Source organism: Amphiprion ocellaris, chromosome 22 (genome assembly GCF_022539595.1).
Source record: "Amphiprion ocellaris isolate individual 3 ecotype Okinawa chromosome 22, ASM2253959v1, whole genome shotgun sequence".
Lineage (NCBI taxonomy): Eukaryota > Metazoa > Chordata > Actinopteri > Pomacentridae > Amphiprion > Amphiprion ocellaris.
This window is the reverse complement of record NC_072787.1, coordinates 14723869-14746284: the sequence shown is the minus strand read 5'-3', so window position 1 is coordinate 14746284 and position 22416 is coordinate 14723869. Positions and strand designations below refer to the sequence as shown.

The 22416-nt window shown below is 42.7% G+C and overlaps 1 protein-coding gene across 5 annotated transcripts in view; it reads right to left on the bottom strand.

Moving 5' to 3' along the window:
• Positions 1-19966, bottom strand: part of LOC111583007 (solute carrier organic anion transporter family member 5A1) — a 128486-nt gene extending 108520 nt beyond the window's left edge. For all 5 annotated transcript variants that reach the window (XR_008600460.1, XR_008600459.1, XR_008600461.1 and 2 more), the window contains exons 1-2: positions 19834-19966; positions 17902-19334 (exon numbers count right to left, since the gene is read on the bottom strand). Coding sequence is in view for 2 of the 5 variants with exons in the window: in XM_035958000.2 (XP_035813893.2) it covers positions 17902-18859 (958 nt within the window). In the remaining 3 variants the exon portion in view is untranslated. The remainder of the gene's footprint in view (positions 1-17901; positions 19335-19833) is intronic.
• Between the last annotated feature and the right edge of the window lie 2450 nt (positions 19967-22416).

The window sequence follows — 22416 nt, the reverse complement described above, 5'->3', positions numbered from 1 at the left end:
TTACCTCTGATTCCTCGTCCACCATATCTGTAACACCTGCATAGAGATCAGTGGGAACTCTCAACCAGCCCTTAGGTCATTTCTCACAGCTTATGAAGCGTCTGTAACAACCGACCTGAAAGCTCCAGAGGTCTCACACTGACCTGAGGGCAAGCCTGCAGCTCTGACACACCAGCGAACTTCAGTGCGAGTGGGGGTGAGGCATTAACCCTCCAGGGGTCTCAGACCATCACTGAGGTGAGCCAATCATGCTCCGTCACTTTGCCGCAGGAAGGGGAAAACTCATTAAAGTTAGATAACCTTAGTTGGACAAGTGGAAAAACCTCCTGCGGACATCCAGCAGAGACGCAAGTCAAAGCCATTTACCAGTCGGAATCAGGGGGCAAACTTTCTATAATTACACCTGGAACATTGCCGCTAGCTGAGCGTGCGTGTGAATATGTGTGACCGAGGGGATGGATTAGCACTTTATGATTACTGTGTCTGCGTGCATGTGCATTAAAATGTGTCTCTGAATGACAAAATTCTCACACAGACTTTGCAGTTGTATTTTTACTAGCAAAACAGCTACAAACCCACACACACATATCCAGCTAAATGTTCCTGTGCCTTGATTTGTTTCTCTCAAATATAATTTTCTTGGATGCCTGCACTAAGCCCCACCGGCGACATGTGTGTGTATGTGTGTGTGTATGTGTGTGCACATGTGTTAAGTGTGCTAGCGTTTGAAGCCGAGTCTCTGTTTAGCAGCAGGTGTACTGTATGTCCAGATCAACACTCAGATGTCTAATCTCTCTCCTGGGACCAAAGGAACACATCTTTTCAGTCAGGTTGCATAACAAACGCACACATACACGCACACACTTCTCATCCATCAAGTGAGTTGTTTTTTGTCAGAATAGAAACTCAAATGCCATGTCATCTCAGTGTGCTTCACCAAATGATCTGAAATTTGCATATATCACTTCCAGTGGCTCGCATCTTTTTCTACTTCCACATTTTCATCCCAACACTTTGAGTGTTACAGGTCAACGTCTTCTCTGTGGACGTGTACAAAATTGCATTCTTGACTATTATAGCAAGTTTCAGGCTATGTGCCAAAGCCCAAACCCCTATCAAGACTTAATTAAATGATGGCTTCCTTGAACAAAACTATTGGGGAAAAGAGAAAGAGAGGAGACTGTTGCTTCAACAACAAAAAGACCCTTCAACAAATCCTCTTATCAGCATACAGCAGACACACACAAATGGTTATACACGAGCACAAAACAGAAGACAACACTGATCAATTCCCAAGGCTCCAAAGACTGTAATACAAATATCTATACACGTACAGTAAGAACATGTAATAAAGAGAAATTGTAGAAAACATGTACAAATATGAATATATATATAAATATATGTATGAAAGATGTAGCAGCTTGTTTAACAGTTTTGCATGTGAGCCTGGACGTGTGTTACTGTCTAATTCCCATAATTTCAGCAGACAAGAATCACTTCTCTAAGCACCTAAAGCAGGTGTCCACCCCCCTTTCACTTCTCCTGTCTCTTCCTCTTGTTCCCTCCCATATCATATTTCATCTTTTTAACTCCTTTCACTCGGACATTTCTCATATCCTGCCGGTCAGAGAGTCAATTCACTGCAGCAGTCAAACCACTGACACAATGTAACAGGATATTACCATCCACAGACAATAAACTATTAATTCTAGTTGGCAAGGGCAAAAAGAGGTCCTATGTTATCTCCATCTTGGAATTAAAAATGTCTCACAAAACCCAAGCTTGTGAATCACATTTTGGTGGTACAAAGCAAAGAAAGACCACAAAATTAATGGTTGACTATAACACCAACCAGAGCTTGACGATTGAGCTTAAAGACGAGGCTGAGTTGGTAGACATTTTATAGATTGCAGGCATTGCAGATTGAAACATTGAAACACAACAGCCTGATTCTCCAAATAATGTAAAGCTGGACACATCCGATGCAGAAAATTACAGCTTTTTGTTGGATAAGGACAGAAAGAATTGGGCTGCAACTGAACCACTAAAATGGTAATTCAAGAAGTTGAAATCTGAAGCCGAATTTCTGCTTGAATGATTTTGTGTTGATTTACCCAGCAATTAATCAACTGTTTCAGTTCTAGATAGAAAAATGGAGACAACTAGAACTGTAATCTGCCTCTTACAGTAGAGCTTACAGGACATCAAGCCAGAATTTAACAAAAAGATTAGTTAACATGGACATTATTGAAATGTAATGCAACAAAGATGAGTCCATAGGCCCTTCTTTTGCTACCACAGCACGATATAATTTCACTACATTCTGGTTTCAGTCAGCTATAACAGGTGCATCCAGCCAGTCAGTTGTCAAGCAAAGGTTAACCACCAAGTATGGTCCTCTGGTTGCCCTCCAAACTCCATCCTCCCCCCTGTAGGGCACCCAGGCCAGGATGGCCATATTTTATCCCCTCTGGGTGATTGTGTAAGTCTGTCTTGCCACTCCATCCATCACGTTAACAGTGTTCTGCCCACTGGAGGACAAAGGGGGTCATAAACTGCGCCTCACTCGTTGCCCTATCCTGCCCGCTTGGCACCAAGCCGAGATAGTTTAGGATCAGCAGGTTGAGATGAAGGGACCGGAGGGCCGTATCTGGCCTGAAGGGCGGCCGGGGCAGAGCCACAGGATTGAGGAATATGCTGGCACAGCAGCGGTGCTCCATCACACACTCAACACACACGCTGTTGTGGCAGACGTCAGTGGACTGCAGGGGGTGAATGCCAATGAAGAACGCATGGCGCCCGCAGGCTCACTTTACTCAATTACGCAATAGACCTTCACCAGCTGCACGTGAAGGACAATACATCGTAGACTACAAATGGCTTTGTACACGTGTGGAGGTAATGGATTAGGAACTCTCCATTGCTGTTATTGGCTTTTCTCTCTTATGTTATACAGAGTCAGCATGTAAATCATCTTCGTGGCCGACCAGTTTGACTTTCAATATGTAGAAGTAATTTTGCGCTGACTATGTTCTGGGCATTAGACATGCATGAAAAGATACAAATTGCGGATGAAGCTGCGCAGCGTGCAAGTTAACATAAGACCAGCGGAATCCAATATCAGCAAGATATTAATGAGGTCTGAGAAAATCTTTATTACACATCAGCGGACAAAACACAAACACACACATCCCAGCACTGAGAACAACTCATCAAGAAGCACATATTTATCAATTACAACTCAGTTACTTCAGCGTCAGACAAGGTCAGCCCCTTTCTGCATCCTTAACACACACACACACACACACACACCAATTCTTACATGCATGCATGTGCACACGTGACAGGGGAGGTGCAGGAGCATCAAGGGTAAGAATGAAGGAGGGGTAAGGTTAGAGAAGTTTATAGTGCATCATTGACCCCAATTTAGGGTTTCAGCTCCAGTGTTTGTGATGGATGGATACAGTGGTGTCGGGCAGATGGAGAGGAGATTTACTCAACAGTAATCCAGAAAGAGAAAGGCAATAAAGCAAGACATGGAAAGAAATGAAAACTGATAAACTGAGAGGCGAGTGGCTGGAAGAGAAAGCAGAGACCAAAAAAAAAAAAACAAAACAGGTAATGTAGGGAGAAACAGAATAATATGTAAGGATAAGGAGTGAACATAAAGAAACAGAAAGAGGGGAAAAGAGAGGAGCTGGGCTGCAGTCTGTGGTGACTGATCCTGCTGTGTAACTGAGTGATAAAGCTTGCTCAGCAACATCCCTCTTATATCTAACCTTCAGGGACCAACGTTGCTCTGTTGTCTCCACTCTGCCTCCTCCACACTCTGTAAGAGCCCCGCTCCTCCAGACTCTCTGTATTCATGAGCTGACTGACTCATTCAGAGCATGTAGGGATGAATGAGGGTGAAACAGGGAAAAGAAGAATGAAATGGCAAAATTGGCGAAATGATCGTCGCTGCAGAGAAACCGAATTGCATCTCAAGGTGTTTCTGTTTGTGCTATGCTTCGCAGTTATCAAGGCACATAGCTGGTTCCACGGCTGCCTCGGCTCTCAATGGAATTTCAGACATGACAATAAAATGGCGTCTACGTGGCCCCCCACCCAACCCCCAGCCTCTCCTGACCTTCTGTTCTCCTCACCCCTCACCCACGAGACTCAGCCAGAGGAGCAGAGAATGAAGGAAGAGAACGCAGGGCAGCCGGACCTGATGAGAAAGCACATTGTACCTAATGAAGCAGCTCCCCGGTGGCCAAACTAATTACCACAGATTAATGATTTGATTTAATTACATGGACAAAATAAAGGACAGGACTTGCCTTGTCAGAAAACAGTGGGGTTAAAAGGTTGAGGCTACAATTCACGCAGCAGAAGCATCATCAGTGTCAGGCTGCCCTTATCACATTTGCAACTCCACACATGCCGACACCAAACACAGCACAATATCTGTATGTGTGTGTGTGTGTGTGCGCAAGCATACTGATGTTGATGTGCAGTCCAGGGCATGTGTCTCATTTGTTTTGGAAGATGTTTTTCTTGTCACCGTCCGCCAATAAAGGCTGCAGAGGTATGAGCCCACCTCTGTAATCCTTCTCCGCTCTTTGGCTGGAAAGTTCGTTTCAATGAATTATGTAGCGCTCCACCTGGCTATTAGCCTCTAAACAAGCCTGGGAATGGATGGCAGGCAGCAACACAACGACCTTGGATTTGTACGCAATGTATTACGTGTGAGCTGTCGAATCTCTAAACGATTCAATAGCATTGTCTTCTCAGCATTACTTAAGAGCCGTGTCATGTTGATTTATGCAACATTATGCATCACACATTACCTATTCTCTCTACTCCGGGATAATAACTGATTTCACACTGGCTGTATGTCGGGGGGGGATCTCAATGGGCTATTCTGCTTTATTTAATAACACTTACTTTATGTGATACGGCAGCACAGAGCTCCGAATTCTGATTTGCTGCACTGTAAAGTTCAGCTCAATGCCTGAAGCTCTTTGGGAAGCGTAGCTGGAGGTGACAGCCATATGATAGATGATCTATGCGGCTTGCTGCTGTTAGAAAGTGAGCAACAGAGAGGGACACTGTTCTATGTATCCCTGTGTTATGGGGATCAGTTCAGTCATGTGACCCCCCCTCACCCCCCCAAGAGACAAGAGGAGGAAAAAGACAATGAAATAGGGGAATGACAGCATTGTCATGACAACCTGCTGACAGGGCAGTGTCTTCTTACAAGTCCTAACCTTACAGTTTCACCCAAAGGGCATGCACAGAGTGACTGTGGCCTCAAACACACACACACACAGCGTACGGGCAGTTGCACAAACCACATTAATATGCATCAGTTATCTATACACCACACACAGAGTACACAACAATAACGCGCCAATGCAAATTAAAAGGCGTGTTTTCTCTTTCCACATCCATTTGCTATGTGTGGATGATCATCTTCACGACGCATCATGTTCCCTGTCCCACAGTACAATGAAGTGCAAATTGTCATTCACAGCCTCGGGGAACAAGTTGCCTTTGCAGGACTGTGCATGTTCTTGCATTAGGCATCTGGTGAATAATCGAAAGAAAAAAAAAGATCTGGGTACTTGTTCAAGTGCTTCTTATAGAATAAGAACAGTCAGGAAGGTGAATGAGATGGAAATCAAGAGACAGGATGTGAGGTGGCATGAGTGGGGGAAAAAAGTTAAAGCAGCAGAGGTGGAAGGAGCGGTGGCAGAGATGAATGAGAATCACATGTGCAAGAAACAAACTCCCACTTTCTATCAAAACAAAGACTTAAAATCAACATAAACACAACTTACTAAAACTTACCAAGTCAGATGTTTAGAGACAAACAGTAACTAGAAAAGCACTCAGAGCGCAGAACTCCACCAAGATCATTCATTCCCCCATATGGCAATGTCAGAAATGCAGTTTCTTTACTGGAAATGCAGCATTTGTTTATTAGTTATTGATGATCAGAAATCACGGCAGCATAGAATGACCTTGCGCTGAGCACAGGCGCGTGTTATGTACAGATACCAAATTGCGGAAACACCCTTGCAATTTAATTAACTGTTCCTTGTATCATTTCAAGTCTCAATAAGTTCGCAGCAGTCGATTTGTTGTGGGAGCGCAATCGTGTGATCATCAGCAGGCAGCTTACGTAGTGTTCACTTGTCATAATTACAGTGACGTCGTGCCGCTGTCTCACAATGATACAGAAATCTTTAACAAATCTGTGGATCCAAACTATAAGCCACATCACTACCAAAATCTAATGATGTGGTCCTAAATCTGCTGGTCCGTTTTTTGAGTAATGTTGCTAACAGACAGTCACATAACCCCATTGGGTTCCTTGGCAGAGCAAAGAACATGCAGACACACATTTATATAGCAATATGGAAAGACAATGTATTAACTAAAATCCCCATTTCCTCCAAATGGCCACTGCTACACAATAAAAACAAACACAGACCACCGATGAAAGCCAGGCACTGTTAAACAGCTCAAATATGGAAGAAATAGGTCAAAAAGTCATTTTCTTCCATGCGCTAATCTGGCTGACGTTGTTTCCGTGATAAAAGCATGCCGATTTAGCTTTGCAGTTGTTTACAAAGCATAGGCTCAAGGTTTTAATTGCATACTACACCATGCATTGAATCTGGATTGTTTTAAAGATGCAGCATTGTTTTGTAAAATGAGCACACTGGCTGAAAGATGCAAATCTATCAATACAAACATTAGATGCTCAAATTCGTGTAATATTTAATTGTGCTAGCAGTTTGTGAATGCTCTACATTGTGAGTCACTGCACAGGCAGAACAGTGGATGTTAAAAGGTTACGACAGGAAAGGAATTTTAAATCTAGCTTTGAAGTGAAGAACCAAGTACATTAAGATGTATGATTTTAACTGATTAAGTAAAAAAAAACAAAAAAACAAAAAAACCTTTGATCCTGCTGTACAGTTAGGACGCATTGTGGGTCTGTGCACATCTGTGCTGAGCACCACAAAGATAAAAAGCAACATCACAGCCTTTCTGACTTGGAAATCAACATTCAGGCCACCCATCGGGCTTTTGTAGCACTTTACCTCGAGGCATTACTGTATAAGCCCCCTAAGCAAAGACATGACAAGTCACAAGGGGCCAGTAAGAACTTGATCACCGTCTGTGGTCCGTCTTCTGCATTCAACCTCCTCCTGTGTTTTCCATTTCTACACTGCAAACTCTGAACCAGTGACCTTTTAGGGATGCACTGCCTGACTGATGGGGCCGAGGTGAGAGACACAATCCATTTATACATCTCCTGCACATGCTCCACAACAGTGATACAAAAGCTTTTCAGTGTATGACAATAATGCCCCAATCTTTGTCATAGAGGAGGAAAAATCCAAACAGTATCCTGCCATTAATTTTTCATGCAAGCTGTTGTACTTTCCATGCAGGGGTTCCCCAAGCTCACTTTGCAAAATCAAATATTTAGAAAATGAAAAAAGAGAACGGAGGGGTTTTCTCTATTTATAGCTACTCCCCAGCTGCAGGACAGAGCCTTAGGTACAGTAGTGAGCCAGCCAATGAGGCTACTATTCTGCCAGCTATGAAGACACTGTTCCATACTCATTGGTATTAAGTGGAAGAAAAGCAACACATTAGAAAGATGTGCATGAAGGACCCAAAGTATTAGTCAGTTCACAAACAAAAAGTTGTTGCAGTATGCAAGTGCTTTCCTGAGGGATTCTATCTACCCACAGCTTACCTTCCATGTGCATTACCGGGGTCACAGACCCTAACTATGACACCAAATCACTATTTTCTGCTGATTCCGTTGCTGGCCTAAGGCTTACAGACCTGCACTTACAGCAAAAGACCATGAAACTGCTGTTGCTGATCTACCAGAATCCACGTAAGGGACTCAAGGCTGGGAGAACACTGCTGAATGCAAAAAAAAGGCAAAGCTTCCAAATCAGCTACGAACGTGGTGATGAAAGGAGAACCCAGCCACTGATGCATATCTGGTCAGAACTCAGCTGCTCACTCTTCCGCATTGGATTAATACATATGACTAGGCCTCTAAATGCATCAAGCCCTGAAACTCTGCACAGGACACAAGATTTAAAGACCAAGTTTAAGAAAGTCTGAGCTTAAGAAACACTTTGGAAATCAAATATGATTTAGTAGGAGTTCTGCTTTTGAACCACTTATGCTTTACCTTTTGTAAAGCATTAATTATATTGTATACAGTGTTGTTTATTGGATACTAGTGTGTACTTGTTATTGTTGCTTTTGTATATTATCTCAATTAATTCCACTTTATTTTATCACCTTGAGTTGCTGTATACACTGTTCTATTGGCTTAGTCTAGTAAATTATTGTGCTGCCCACCTACTGATTCTTTGTTTGCTTAAGTTGATGAAATAGATATTTTCTAAAACTCCCAACACTTTTTATTTAATAAACTACTTAGCATTGCTTATATGAATGAGCTATGATTCACTTTTGATTGTATTGTTATGCTGCAGCACTTGCAAAAGGCATTTTTGTGAACGCTGCGACGAATGGAAATCTATTTCACTCTTTCTTCCTCCCAATCTGCCCTTGTGACAAGCCAATCAAACCAACACAGTTCTCTTTAAATGGCTTACTGATGGAACGTCATTCAAAGGTACGGCCTCAGAGAAACGAGTTAATTCCTTTGTGCCTCCTCCCTTTCACATAACGTCACTTTCTAATGTCTCGCAGGGCTCTTTCACAAGCTGCCACATTTAGTAAATCCTTTTACTTAATTGTCTAATCCATCATCTTTTGTGGATTTTCTTCCTAATCTGTCTTTCCTTAAGATTTACACTCCCAGAACAAATACACATTTTTTTTTTTTAGTTTTTTCCGAGACAAACTGTCCCTAAATTAATTGAAAATGTGCAGTTTCAAGCATCAATTATTCTGGCAATGGAACCTATGTAAAAAAGAGTGAAGCTGAGGCCAGGTACTGCCAAAGCAGGGCAACCTGCAGAGACAGAGAGGCCACTGTTGAGCCTTTTTTCACTCGCTTTTGGGCCAAGCTGTTAAGTCAACAAATTGCTAGTCTAGGTTAGGATTAATCATCAGCTTTGTGAGATTAAGGGTACAATTAAGGTTTATGAAGGTCATTCTGGGTACCAAAATGCACCATGCTGTGACTTTACAGCTTTGTGGAATAGTATGAATCGCTGTGAAAACTGTGCAGCATCCAGGCAGTTGGAGGAGACCTTTACATTACCCCTTTCATTCACTCCTGCCAAAAGAAACACACGGGAGGAGAGCCCCCAAATCTAGCATCAAACACAAATCTGTTACCACTCTGTGAGTTTGTCTGTGCATACGTAATGTTCCAGCGTTTGAGAGAGTTGCAGATAATCTTTCAGCTGATGAGAGGCCATGAATGAGGCATCTGGGCTGGGAGTAGAACCACATTATACTTGGTGAGCTGTGCATGTGAATCCATTAGAGCAGCGAGTATGGGGGCTTAGGTCTTACTTTGCCACAAGTCTGCACCTGCAGCTTTTCAGCCTTTCTCAATGAAAGACATGGCACAGCAATCTGGTCCATGGCACTAAAGCTGTGCCCCCCCAGTCTTCAGCCGGTGCCAAGACTTTGGAATCCTCAGTGCATCTTCTACTACTACTGCTACTCCTCAAGAGGAAATAAACAAGAAGGAATGCAGCTTCTAAAACTAGAGAGCTCATTAAAAAAAGAGGTTTCTTCACACATAAAGCACAATTTCTAATAGTCTACATTATCTCATGCCTTGTTTTCAAGACACCATACCAACATATCCATGATTAAATGCACATTCGTAATCACATTTAATGATTATGCCTACATGTGTTGTTGCAAATTAGTGTCATGAGTAAACTCTTTATTTTAAAAAAATAAAATGATACTTAAAATACATTTTGTGACCTTTAACTGGAATATGGAAAATTTTCATTGCTGATCATGTGTGTGACAAAACACAGAGACGATGACATGCACAGCCATGCTTTTATTCAGACTATTTGATTGTAACGCAAATAGAAAAGGAGTTAGTATGCTGTTCTGCAGCTGAGGTGCCTCCTACACACTGTGACAGGAGCATATGAAGCCATGCCTGACTTTGATGGGTCTGGATTTACTGCTGTCTCTACACACACACATACGCACACAGATGTTCAAATGCCACTGCAAGCTTGCAGGAAAACCAAAGTGTATGGCCTGAAACACAAAACCCCTCCTCCTGTGCTCACTACCAATAACCTCAACCACCCCCAACTGCAGGTGCATTCACCATCACATTCACACATATATGTGCACCACCCAGGCGAGCACCCTGCCAGCTGCTCTCTCCCCATTCACACCCAAACCTACCGACTACTAACAACTAGGGCCCCCCAAAATGTAAAACACACAGCAACAGGAACAAAAGACTGACAAAAATTGCATTAGTGCAGCAGACTTGGGTGAACAATTGCCCATACAGTATCTGTAATAAGCAAAGGAATTCTACCTTGAACATTAATGCACCCCTCCTCCCCACAGTGAGCATCTTCGCTCGCTAACATCTGCGGATGACACTTGTCAAAACACTGTCTCTTCAATAAGCTGTATCACGCTTACGTGTTAGCCTATTAACCTATGTTACATAATGCAAAACCAGATTAATGCTACATTTAATGGCATAATAGGGCCCCGCAGAGCTGTCATGAAAGACAAATGAACGTGCACAGCAAAATTCACCCTAGTCTGCACGCCTGTCAGGCTACATTTTAGGGCATAATGCATTATTTTTCTGCACTTCTATATGTGTGACTTGTGCATGTGCAACAGCGACCCCACAGGGTTAAGTCAAAAAATGTCTAGAGCCATCCATCTCCTTCAGAGTGGACTCCTGTCCCTCCAGGAGGCTCAGCGCAGATGGGACTTCTATGTGCAGCCAGCACAGTAGAAGAACAGCTGAAGGTCAAAGGGGGACATACGCTTATGTAAACAATTAAAGTCAACGTAAAGAGGATACCTGATGTATTAAAACATCATTCAATGAAACTGATGTGGCATCAGTGAGGAAACATCTGCTTGAACATCTATACAGAGATGACAGTACCCACATATTTGTGAACAATAGCATATTTTTCCCACACACACCACACTTTTTTTGTTCTACACATGTTCCTGCACTTACATAAATGCCATTAACACTTCTCCTTCCAGCAACGCTGCCTCGCTCACACTCCATCCAAGCAGCACAAGGGTCAAGGAGAACAATAGCCAGACTACTGCTCAGAGAGCACAACACTGGAATGGATTTTTTTTTTAAATCCCTGTAGCAAAACAATACTCCTAACAACTCCCTAAAGGCTGCATCAACATGGAGGGCGGACTGAGCAGTGCCGATACGACGTACGAGAAGTAATGTAATTCAGTTTGATGTGAACGAACAGGCCGTCTCTGTTCAGTAAATCCAACTATGTGACCCCCGGATGGTTTACGCAGGTCAAGATATGTCAAATCCCAAAGCAATTTATTATCGGTCTTTTTGAGAATACAGCACATGATGGCGGCAGTACCCTCCATCCTGATAACCACAGGACATACCGCAACCCCGGCAACAGATAAACATCTGCTAATTACTGCCAACAATTCATTTCCTGACTGGACACAACAGGCAGAGGAAGGGCACGCTCCTCCTCACAATGCTGATTAGCTTCATCAGAGAAAATACACTGAGAGGCTGAAGGATTTCGAGTGTTTTCAGACAACAGACAGGCCGAGGACATCTAAACTGAAGTGGGCTTTTGTTTCTTTCTATTACTGAGAGTTATAAAACACTTTCAAAGAAGAAACGGATCCTGCAGCTGAGCGGAGTGATTAGTTAAATTAAATACCAGTGGGCTGAATATCAATATGGCAATTATCACTTCCTCCTGTGATGCATTATCGAAACACTGGCGCCAAATATTTCAGGGGTAAAGTGAATTGAATTTAACTAATTTGCAGTGAAAAAAAAAACAGGCTTTCATGGAAGAAAATTGCAGATTGACACCACAATGCAGTGAAAAATAAAGAACTCCTACTTTTTGTACTATTTTGGTGTATTCTTTGGTTATACACATATCATGAGTTATCATTGATGATTGTCTTGCTATGCATCCAGTAACGCAGAACCCTGTGTCATGATATCATTGCTATCGTGGGTAAATATTTTGATAGCATCATACTGGGAGATGCTCTGTGATTCCTATCCTTCAGGGTTAAAGTTATGCATCAAAATAGAAAAAAAAAAAAAAAACAGATGAGGAATAAAAATATGATGCTATTTCTGATGATGTAACATGAACCCTCTGAACCCCAAAAACTGCTGGAGGGTTTGAAAGACAATATTTATCAGTCAGAAACTGTGAAAATAAAAACAAGAGTCATTTTTTCAACTTCATGCCATTCCATGGGGAAATCCATGTCTATGGTCCATATCTAATTTATTGTAACATTTAATTAAAATCCCTTCATTCAACATATCTCATTCAAAAATGACACAAATATAGGTCATTTATACTAACCAGACTCGATTAAAAAAATTAAAAAATAAGCAGTTCGTGCTGTGTGACACAAACGTGAAGCCATTAGTGACTTAGCAGCAACAGTCACGTGACAAAGATTCAAGGTCTTTTTGAAAAAAACTGGGTTGAACTGCAGGCGAGGTTTACTCACAGTAGACGGGACACAAATATGGAACTTAATCAAATATGTAAGTAGTATGTAGAACCACCACTTTCACTAGCACTGGTAACACTTGTGGGTATAAATATTTAACATGTTGATTCCAAGTATTTTCCATTTTCTGAATTTTTGTCATTCAACTTTAGTTTTTTCTTTTTTTTTTTTTAATTTATGGCATTACAACCATGTCACAGTACACAGACTACAGAAGAGTTGTCTTTGCTTCTAGCCATGGTTGTGCCATTTTTGAAAAATGAGCCCACTGTGAGTAAAAATGTCACAGAAGCAAACAAAACACTTAGAAGTTGCTGGAAGTTCAGAGGGGTAAGATGTATAGTCAATTAGACATGAACTGAATTCTTTTGAAAATGAGGCACTGTAATTTGTGGAAACTGACAAATAATCACGCAAACCACCCCCCCCCCAAATACGATCAATAACTTGTTAAGGGGTGGGCTGTCTGTCCTGACCTTTTGGAGTTGCAAGTCATAAAATGACTAATGAGTAACTGTCCCAAAATGTATGACAAATAACACCCCTCTCTAGCGTTTCTATGCAATGTCAATTCAACCACTTCAAAAGGTATTTGGAGACATTTAATTTTAACCTGAGTCAACAAGAGCCAGGGATCAATGAGGATTCAGTGGAAAAACACACACCAAAGAGCCAGCAAGAACAAAGAAAAAAATGTCCATTTCTTTCCTGCATAGCTGGAAACAAAAGGTGTCTTTGCATTGCTGCTATCTCAAAAACCTCTTGTGGCATTTCCCCAGGAACCTTCCCACACTGTCAAAACAACCACAACGCTGGAAAATAGCCACTAGTCATTGGCCAATGAGGCTGAGAAATAACTACACTCCAGTTGTTGTGCTTGATACCCCTGCCTCTGGAAGCAAACAAACTCCCACACTTATCTGAACTTTCTCTCCCTTATTCCATCACTCCTACTTTTCCTGCAGACAGTCATCAGCGGCGCTGGATCAGCCACACAGAGGTCAGCGGTTCACAGGGGAGACATAGTAACAGTAGTAGTCGGAGCTGCAGCCCTGCAGTCTGCAGCTAAAAAGGTCACCTGCTGCTGAGTAACCCTGAGGACCAGCGGGTCCAGTACCAGTAGGACTGTGTTCAGGGAACGGGGCCAGCGATATTCAAACCCTCCATGAGGATGAGCCAAAGGGACGATGATGAAACAGGACCGGCCTTCTTTCTATATGTGTGCCAGCTTCTGATGGGGCCACGCGTATCCTAAACCAATCCTGAAATGTGATCCGTCAGTCTGAAGGAGCAGAGAGCAGCAGGGAGAAGGCAAGTCCTCTGGGGACCTGTGTGTTTCCCTCTGTGTGTGCACAATCTGCATTTGCTTTGGCTGCTGCTGAGCAGAACAGGACACACAATTTAATGAAATTGACTGAGTGAGCGCAGAAAGGGACGTGCCGGGGCCGCGGCTGATAATCCTGAATCACAAAACATAACAAAAACACAGTGAGGTTTGACTGTAAACTCACTGTTCGTTCCCGTTTTTTCCTTCCTAATCTGCAGGGGACACACATTACACACACTTCAGCGGAGAGACTGAGAGCAACTGTTCTTTCTAAATTTGTCGGCGGAAAACACACCCCTTGCGCCTATGTGAGTGCGCGTCTGTGTGTCGGAGTGCAGACAAGACTGCTGTTCAGGCCGTCTCTGTGGGCGTTAAAGCTCCCCTCTTCCCGTCCTCTACAGTCCCACTGTGTTAAGCGGCAGCTACATCAGACACCCTTGGATTTTCATGAGCGCCTAATAAAACATTAATAATGCAAAAACAACCAATAACACACAGTAGTATGTTAGTTTCAGCCTTGTGCCCTGCAAGCCAATGAATGCAGAGGCAGTGGGGGACTGTCAGCCAGGAGGAATCAATTAACCTTATCCTGCATGTACAGAGGGTAGCTAGCTGCATGCACCTTTGCATGCAAAAAGACTGCAAAGTCTAGACCAGGAAAGGTTATAGAAGAACAACAGTGAATAAACACACAATTGTAACATCAGTGGAAATTTCAAGTATTTTATTTTTTTACTGCAAACTGAGTTCCTACACTTCCTCTGGACAAGCAGCGGGCAGTCTAATCAGACCTAGTCTCTCAAACCATCCCACATCAATAACAGCTTCTCGGCCTCATTATCCTGTAAATCACAGAGGCCATCAGTGGCAAAAAACCCACCCACTCTCATAACCAGAGGTCACAACCAGCTGTCGAAAGGTTGGAATGGATCAACAGTTCAGTGGCAAGATATGCGATTATTGACCATTTAGGTCTGTGTTGCCAAAATCAGATGGAGATGGTGACAGATTGTTAGACACTCGAGGCATTCATAGACAGGAGGAGCAACAAAACAAGAGCAAGTGTGTCAAATGCATTTGTTTCCAGTTAGGTCTCTAGGAGGAATTGTTATTCAGCTGCACAACAGAGACCTCATCTAATACAAGCAGCCACCTTCACACAAAATGAAGTGGCTTCTCAGAGAAGGGCACAGACAAATGTTCACCATAGTAACACCAAGAATGGTATGTTGTAAATCTGTCAGAGAAGAAGGACAGAAAAGGCAATAGAAAGAAGTGAAAATGTGCACATGGAGGCTGCTTCCAGCAACAGCAAAGAACTCAAAATTCAAAAAGCCAAGTGAACCATACACTGATTTCACAATTTACTCCTGAAGTGGCGTAGGAGAGGTAAAGTTCAGATGCTGTCCGTTAGATTACCATAGTGATGTGGGGCCAGAGCTGGGAAATGGGGTGACAGGTCAGAGGGAATGCTCTACTGTGCACGCATGCATACACAAAGAAAACATCCTGACAAAAAAAAAAAAAACCCACACTCTCACAGCTTCTTTTTCACATGTGCACGCCTTCCCTCTCTCCAAGGACACCAGAAGTACCCCTCAGTGTAAGCCGCATTGTCCTATAAAAGCAACTCCTCCCTTCTGAGCCAGTGCAAATTGAGATGGGGTTTACAGTAATGGGTTTGGGGAAAAGGCACTGCAAGGTAAGTTTGAGGAAACCCTCCTGCAGATATGGGTAACCTATATATAATATTAATTTGAAGAAATATGGAAATGGGTTTGAGAATGTCAGGTTGAACAGATAAAATACTGTAGTACAATCTCTCCATTATTCTCCTTGCAGTAGGAGAAGGGAGTCAGAGTTACTTTCTGCGTGAAGGCTAGATACTACATGACAAGCCAGCACTGTCTGGACAAAAAAAAATTCAAAGCACATAGATGATACGACTGGAACCTAGTTACCATGGTTATTTGAGTATCTGAAACACAAATCAAGGACCTTTTCCCGCACTTATCTACTCCATCCGCCATGTCAGAACATGTCTCTGTTTTCCCAAACAATGCTTTGCTGGAGTGAAACAGATTATCCCTCTGTAAGTCTCCTGAAAATAGCCATCAAGGTCATCGGAGCAAGCGCTGCTTTTGATGGAAATCTGTACGAGAGGATGTCAAGACTGTGACGACTCAATGAGCCTTGGAAGCCCCCAATGCATTTGCTGTGGAGTACCCTGCCAAGGTGAGGGCAGAGCAAGTCGTGTCTTAGGTTGTTTTCCCCTTGTTTTTGTAGCCGGTTCAATAGCTATGCTGCATTGGCTCCCTGTGACGCAGGGATCTGATCAATACTGGGTCTCGAGGGCAGCGGAGCAGCCAGCGAGAAGACTCGACAGTGAATGTGCTCCATAGGCTGTGTAATGTTGTGATAAGGGGCCGGTGTCAGCGCTGTGGCTAATGCTGTGCAACCATGTCAGGGTTGTTTTCTGTCTCACAGAGTTCATTATTTCTCACACAAACACACACACACACTTTAAGGGCTTACAGACAGCCGTCAGCAGATGCAAATAACACGTACACTGAAACAATTAGCCAATTAACTGATAAGCGCAGCAACAGGAAATTAACTGGCAACAATTCTGATAAGTTCAAATCAAGCAAAACGCCAAACATTAAGTAAATCCAGCCTTTTAAATGCAGGGATTACGTCATAAATTGAATAATATGAGGATTAAACTGTTATGGTTAGAAAAAAAAACAACAACTGGAAGACATCACCCCATATCTTGGACCTGTGAGGGACATTTTGACTCTTTTCTGACATTCTGTTGTCTAAATAATCCAAATCATAATTTAAAAACATAATGAGTAGTTTAACTGATACTGAAATCAGCTGCACCCCTGCGTAAAGGTCAGTAGGACACTGACCATCTGTGTGAGATACTGCACCAGATTGAGGGGAGCCCCATGTCCCAATAATCCAACCGCAGTGCACAGACAGGCAGAGGGATTACTTCAGCAATCATGATCTGCACCATAAGCTATGTACAGTATGTGGTATGCATGTACGTCCAAACCCATTAAAGCTAGTAAAGCTCCAGCACAGCAGATAAATTACAGGAGCGCAGTGAGGAAATGTCAGGAGGAATACAACAGTACATGGACACAGAAAGCAATCTGGTAGCACTTACAGCAGAATCTTGTCTTTTCTTGGTTAACATGAGTACACGTTTCTTCACTGCTGCCAGGTTTCTGTGCACAAGCACAGACTTAAGGACACAGCAGTATTGCACACACATACAGAGACAGCATTGGACCATTAATCATAAGCAACCTAGTTCTGCTTCTCGCAACACACTTGTCTCTCACGTGCCTATGGCCCAAGGTTGACTTTGCAGTGTCTGTATTTACTTCAGTGTGGTGCAGAGGTAGCATGCTGTGGAGATTAAATTAAAAGGACAGACAGCTTAGGGATAAACTCTTTGTATACACATAAATGCACGTTCATAGTCTCCTGAAAAACATCAGTCAAGCCCAACCAGTTAAAAGCTGCCTTCTAAATTTATCGGAGCAAAAGCATCCAATCAATCTGTAATGGGAATGAAATCAGCTTGTATAAATGACAGTAATTGTGTTACATACCACTATCTGTACAACCCAATAGTTCTGTATCCTTCCAGTCACATGCCAGAACTGCTTCATTTGTACTGCTGAAAACTACCTAATTGCTTCTATGTTCTAACATGATTACTTCATTTTTTGCAAATGTTGGTTATAAGTAAGAAAAATAAAATGGATTTTAGGGACTGTAGTGCTCTTACGTGACATAATCTGTCCTCCTGTCCTACTACTTACCCAGATAGAGGGATGCGTTTTCTTTCTTCACGTTGTCATCCAGGTAGGTGGGCCCCAGGGTGTAGATTGGCGTCGACCCCATGCCCACCAGTATCTGGGCACAGATGAACAGCGCCACGTACAGGTTGTGCTCATTGCCCTCCTGGTCGCGAGGGCACGATGTCACATCGAGCTCGCGCCCGCTGTTGTTGACACTCTGACAGAGGCCTTCGTGGCCCGCTGAGGAGTTCATCTCTTGGATCTGGTAGGGCGGTGAGATGAAGTGGGGAAGGGAAAACAACGCTGCCCCTACAGCAATCACAACACCACCTACAGCCAGCCAGCGTGGCCTCTGACCTCTGCCGCCGAAGTATGAGATGAAGACGACCACCAGCAAGCTGCCGATGTCAAAGCAGCTGACCAGCAGGCCAGACTCGGAGCTACGCAGACTGTAGCGCTTCTCGATGGTAGTGATGACGCTGCTCAGGTAGCCTGAAACCATCAGTGACTGAATAAAAGTCAGGTAGCACATGCAGAACAGGAAGCAGCGCGAGTCACTCAGGATGACCCGCACATACTTCCTGGCTGGGATGTGGATAAGGCGGGATAGAGAGAAACCAAGCTTTTTGCCTCCAGAGCCTCCAGGCCTGTGACCCTCCACAGGCAGAGAGCTGCTGAGCCCCACCATGCTGGACACAGAGAGGGAGAAGTCTGTCCTGGAGGAGGGCGACTCCGCCTGGCTGGAGTCAGGGGTCTTAGGCTGGAGCTCGCTGCCCTCCTCCACGGCCACACAGGTGTGGGTGGCGTTGACCATCCGGGGCTCGGCGGCCTTGCCCTGCTGCTGGCAGGGTCCGTTCAGGATGGGCAAACTCTTGGATTTGAAACAGTTCTCTGCGTCCATGTATTGGTCCTGGAGCTCGCGGATCTCCAGGGACTCGGACAGATCGCTCCCAGTTTCATCGTTGTCAGACGAAGCCATGGCGCAGCTGGAGTTTGAGCCTCAGTCGACAACTAATGCCACATGAGGACACTGTGGGGCTGCTGCAGGGCTGGTTGCTGGAGAGAAGACTGCCCTGCCAGTAGGACCGAGGCAGATTGGACCCCTCTAGTTATGTGCATGTTTTATCCCACATCTCTATTTACAGCAGCGATGCTCTGTCACAAAAAGCCTCCTAGACAGCAAAATATTTGTCCCCTAATATGCTTCTGAGCCACTAAACGACTGTGATAGTGGGATCCTGACTGAACACTGAAGATCATCACCTTCCTTTACCAAACACTTGAGATTATCTATGAGGGAACAATAAATTACCTGTATAATTAAAAAAGTGTGCATGTAATCAATTACAAATTTATGATCCCATGCTGATGTTGATTTTATGGCTCTTTGTTAGATGGCAACCTTGCTTCAAAGCTTTTTTTCTGTTTCCTTTGTCCCATAGCTGTGCAGCATCCTAGAAATACAACACAAAAAAGGGAAACGAAAATATTAACAAATATCAAAAATAGCTACTTCTTTAATAAATATTTAAATACCTACAAAAAAACAACCCCCTTCCCACTTCTGTCAGTCTGGTATTACAGTATGTCTACACTGGGTAATACCGGTCGCTTCATATCGATAAACTGCTCAACAACACATGAAAATATCCCTTCAGAAACAAAAACAACACAAAACAAAAAGCGAACACCTCGCTGTCAAAGTGTCGCGGCGGTTAGCAGAAGTAAAAACCCAGCTTTCCTTTGTCAAAATGAGAAATATACCTAGAGAACAAAAGACCACGCTGTCCACAAACGTCTCAGTCCTGACTTTGGAAAGAAATAAAACCCCCAATTCAGCGAGACATCAGCGAAATTATACAACAGTAACCCGGCTTCGGCTAAAACGACGAAAAATACTAATAGACATAACTTCGAGGAAAAGCTGGCGGTACAGAGGGCTGTAATACTCACAGAGGAGTGAGGGAGGTAGCCTGTTGTTCTCCACGGAGCAGCCACACACTGAATGAAATCTGTTTGATGCGGATGGCTGCTGCTGGTGGTGGGCGAGAGTCTTCATGGAGCGTCGGAAATTTGATAAATCATGGTTCGGAGCCCTCGTAAAGTAGAAATATACGCTGGAATCATAGATAATTTTGGTTATTTCAACTCGTAAACCTAAAAGTGATTAATAACCCAATGCATAAGGTGATTACATGAAGGTAAAAGGTGGATACGTATATTCTTTGCTCATATTAAACCCATGTAACTTTTATTCATACTCTTTTTTACATATGTAACTGAAGTATTTACACATTTGAGATCTCACACGTTGAAATTATGAGTAGAAATACGCATTGGTCTACTTTGTCGACATTTTCAACCTGCAGCCTATAGAAAATGTTATTTACAAGTTTCAAATTTAAGGTGGAGGAGGCAACATGAACGCACCAATCCGTGGGGGTGACTTGTTTTTCACACCAGCTACATTGGGATTTGTAGTTTATTCCTTCAATTAAAGCTGCGTTCACGTCCCCTTTTAATTATAAGAGAAACTGGTGATTAACAGCAACAGTTTGAGACATAATTCATAATGAACAATCATAGAAAACCAGTTCCATCTATATTTCCATTATAGTCCCTTCCATTACACTAGCTCACACATGACTCCATATCCCAGCATGCCTCTGGGTCCATATGGTTGCTTGTTTAGTGCACTACGTCATGCAGACAGCTGGGACCCTTGCTGACATAGCAGTGATTGACTGGTCACAGGCTGATATAGACAATAGGCTCTGTGAGAGGCAACTTCCCTGAAGCAATAAATTGTCAAACGAAAGACAAAATGAAAATCTGGTGAAGACAGTTTATTTCTTGAGAGAATACTACCACTCTGTCATTAATTAAAAAAAAATGTCTCAGAACACAATGGCAATGTAACTAAAATATATATTACACATCCCTTCAACCTTTTTTCTCACAGAAGAGAAATCACAATATTGTAAATTGCAAGATGAAATGAGGACAAAATTATATTATTTTTGTTTTAATTGTTGAGAGCTCTTGTTTTGACAACCGCTTACTCTTACTAGGTAAAAAATATTTCTATTGTAAAATATATAAGAAACAAATTGATTCATTTGTCATTTAATAATCTTAAGATTAAATGTGAAACATCTGTGCTGACAGAGAATAAGTCGCAGGTCTAATTTACCTTTTTTTAGAGACTCCCCCTGCCTGTCAAAGGGACGGATGACTTTCTCAAAAGTCATTAATTATTTTCCTGGACTACAGGCTGGATCTTCTCATTCCAATGCTGTTCGGTTCCTCGGAGGAGGAAATTGACCACATGCCAAAGCTGTATTTTACCCCTCACAGTTTTAAAGCATGAACAAAATGCCATTTTTAAAGCTAAAATGTCACACGAGTTTCGTCTTTTCTCCACAATTTGTAAGACTCTTGCATTCCTCCATCTAGTTGGTGCCTAGGAAAAAATGTCAGTCTCTCAACAGTCAGTCAGAGAGATCAATGAGAAACCATCATGGTCCATCACAGGCGTCTCTCCCCTCTGTTCAAGGGGTTCATCTCTGGCTATCAGCACGCAGCAGGCTAATCAATACAGCAAACCACCATGAATACACATCAGCTTCAAGGGACGGGAGGAATTATTTAACAGTTACTGGCTCTATTACATTGATGCAGTGCTATGGTCACATATTTGCAAGTGAACAGCACATCAGAGTGGACACTTCTGATGTTTTTATTATTATTATTATTATTATTTATAAAGCATAGATTGTTAGAATATAGTTTGTGTCAAGTCCACCTCTCTTTCCCTCCAAAGCACATGAGGACAACTCAATTCAAATTTCCAACTCAAACTTTTATTTTCCTTTTATTTGGTGGGTCATGATATTCCAGTAGGTTGTAAACCTTTAAAGACAGAAACAAAGTTCACACCGTCAAAACACAGAACCAAAAAGTTGACATATTGCCCACTTAACCATTTAAATGAATCAATCACTTAAACCTTTTTAAAGCAAATAAAGAATAACCAACATTTTAGTAAAATTTGGTAAAGTTTTAAGATTTAACAGAGCATATACATGTTCTATATTTTACTTTACTTAAACTCAAAATGAAACATCTTAATTCAAACTCATTTGACATAAAAATGGAGTAAATGCTGCAGGGTTTTATTAACCAATCACACAGTGAGCAGTTAACATAAACGTGGCCATATCAAGAAACATTTCAAACCACCAAGAAAGCAAATAAACATTTCACCAACCATTGGCGTCTTTGGACTGAATCCATGAGTGGACTTGGATCTTCTTTGTTCTTTCCTCGTGTCTCTCTTCTGAAGATTGTTTGGCTGACTGACTGAGCTTCCCCGAGTCTTTCCCAGGTGCTCTAAATCAGTGATCACTGATCAGGTGTCAAGCACCAGGTGTCAGGTACCTCCTTGCTGCTACCAGTGCATTCTGGGAAGTGTAGTATTTAGGTCCCATGTCCTGAGATTCAGCTCAACAGTTTGTATATGTGAAATTTGAAAAC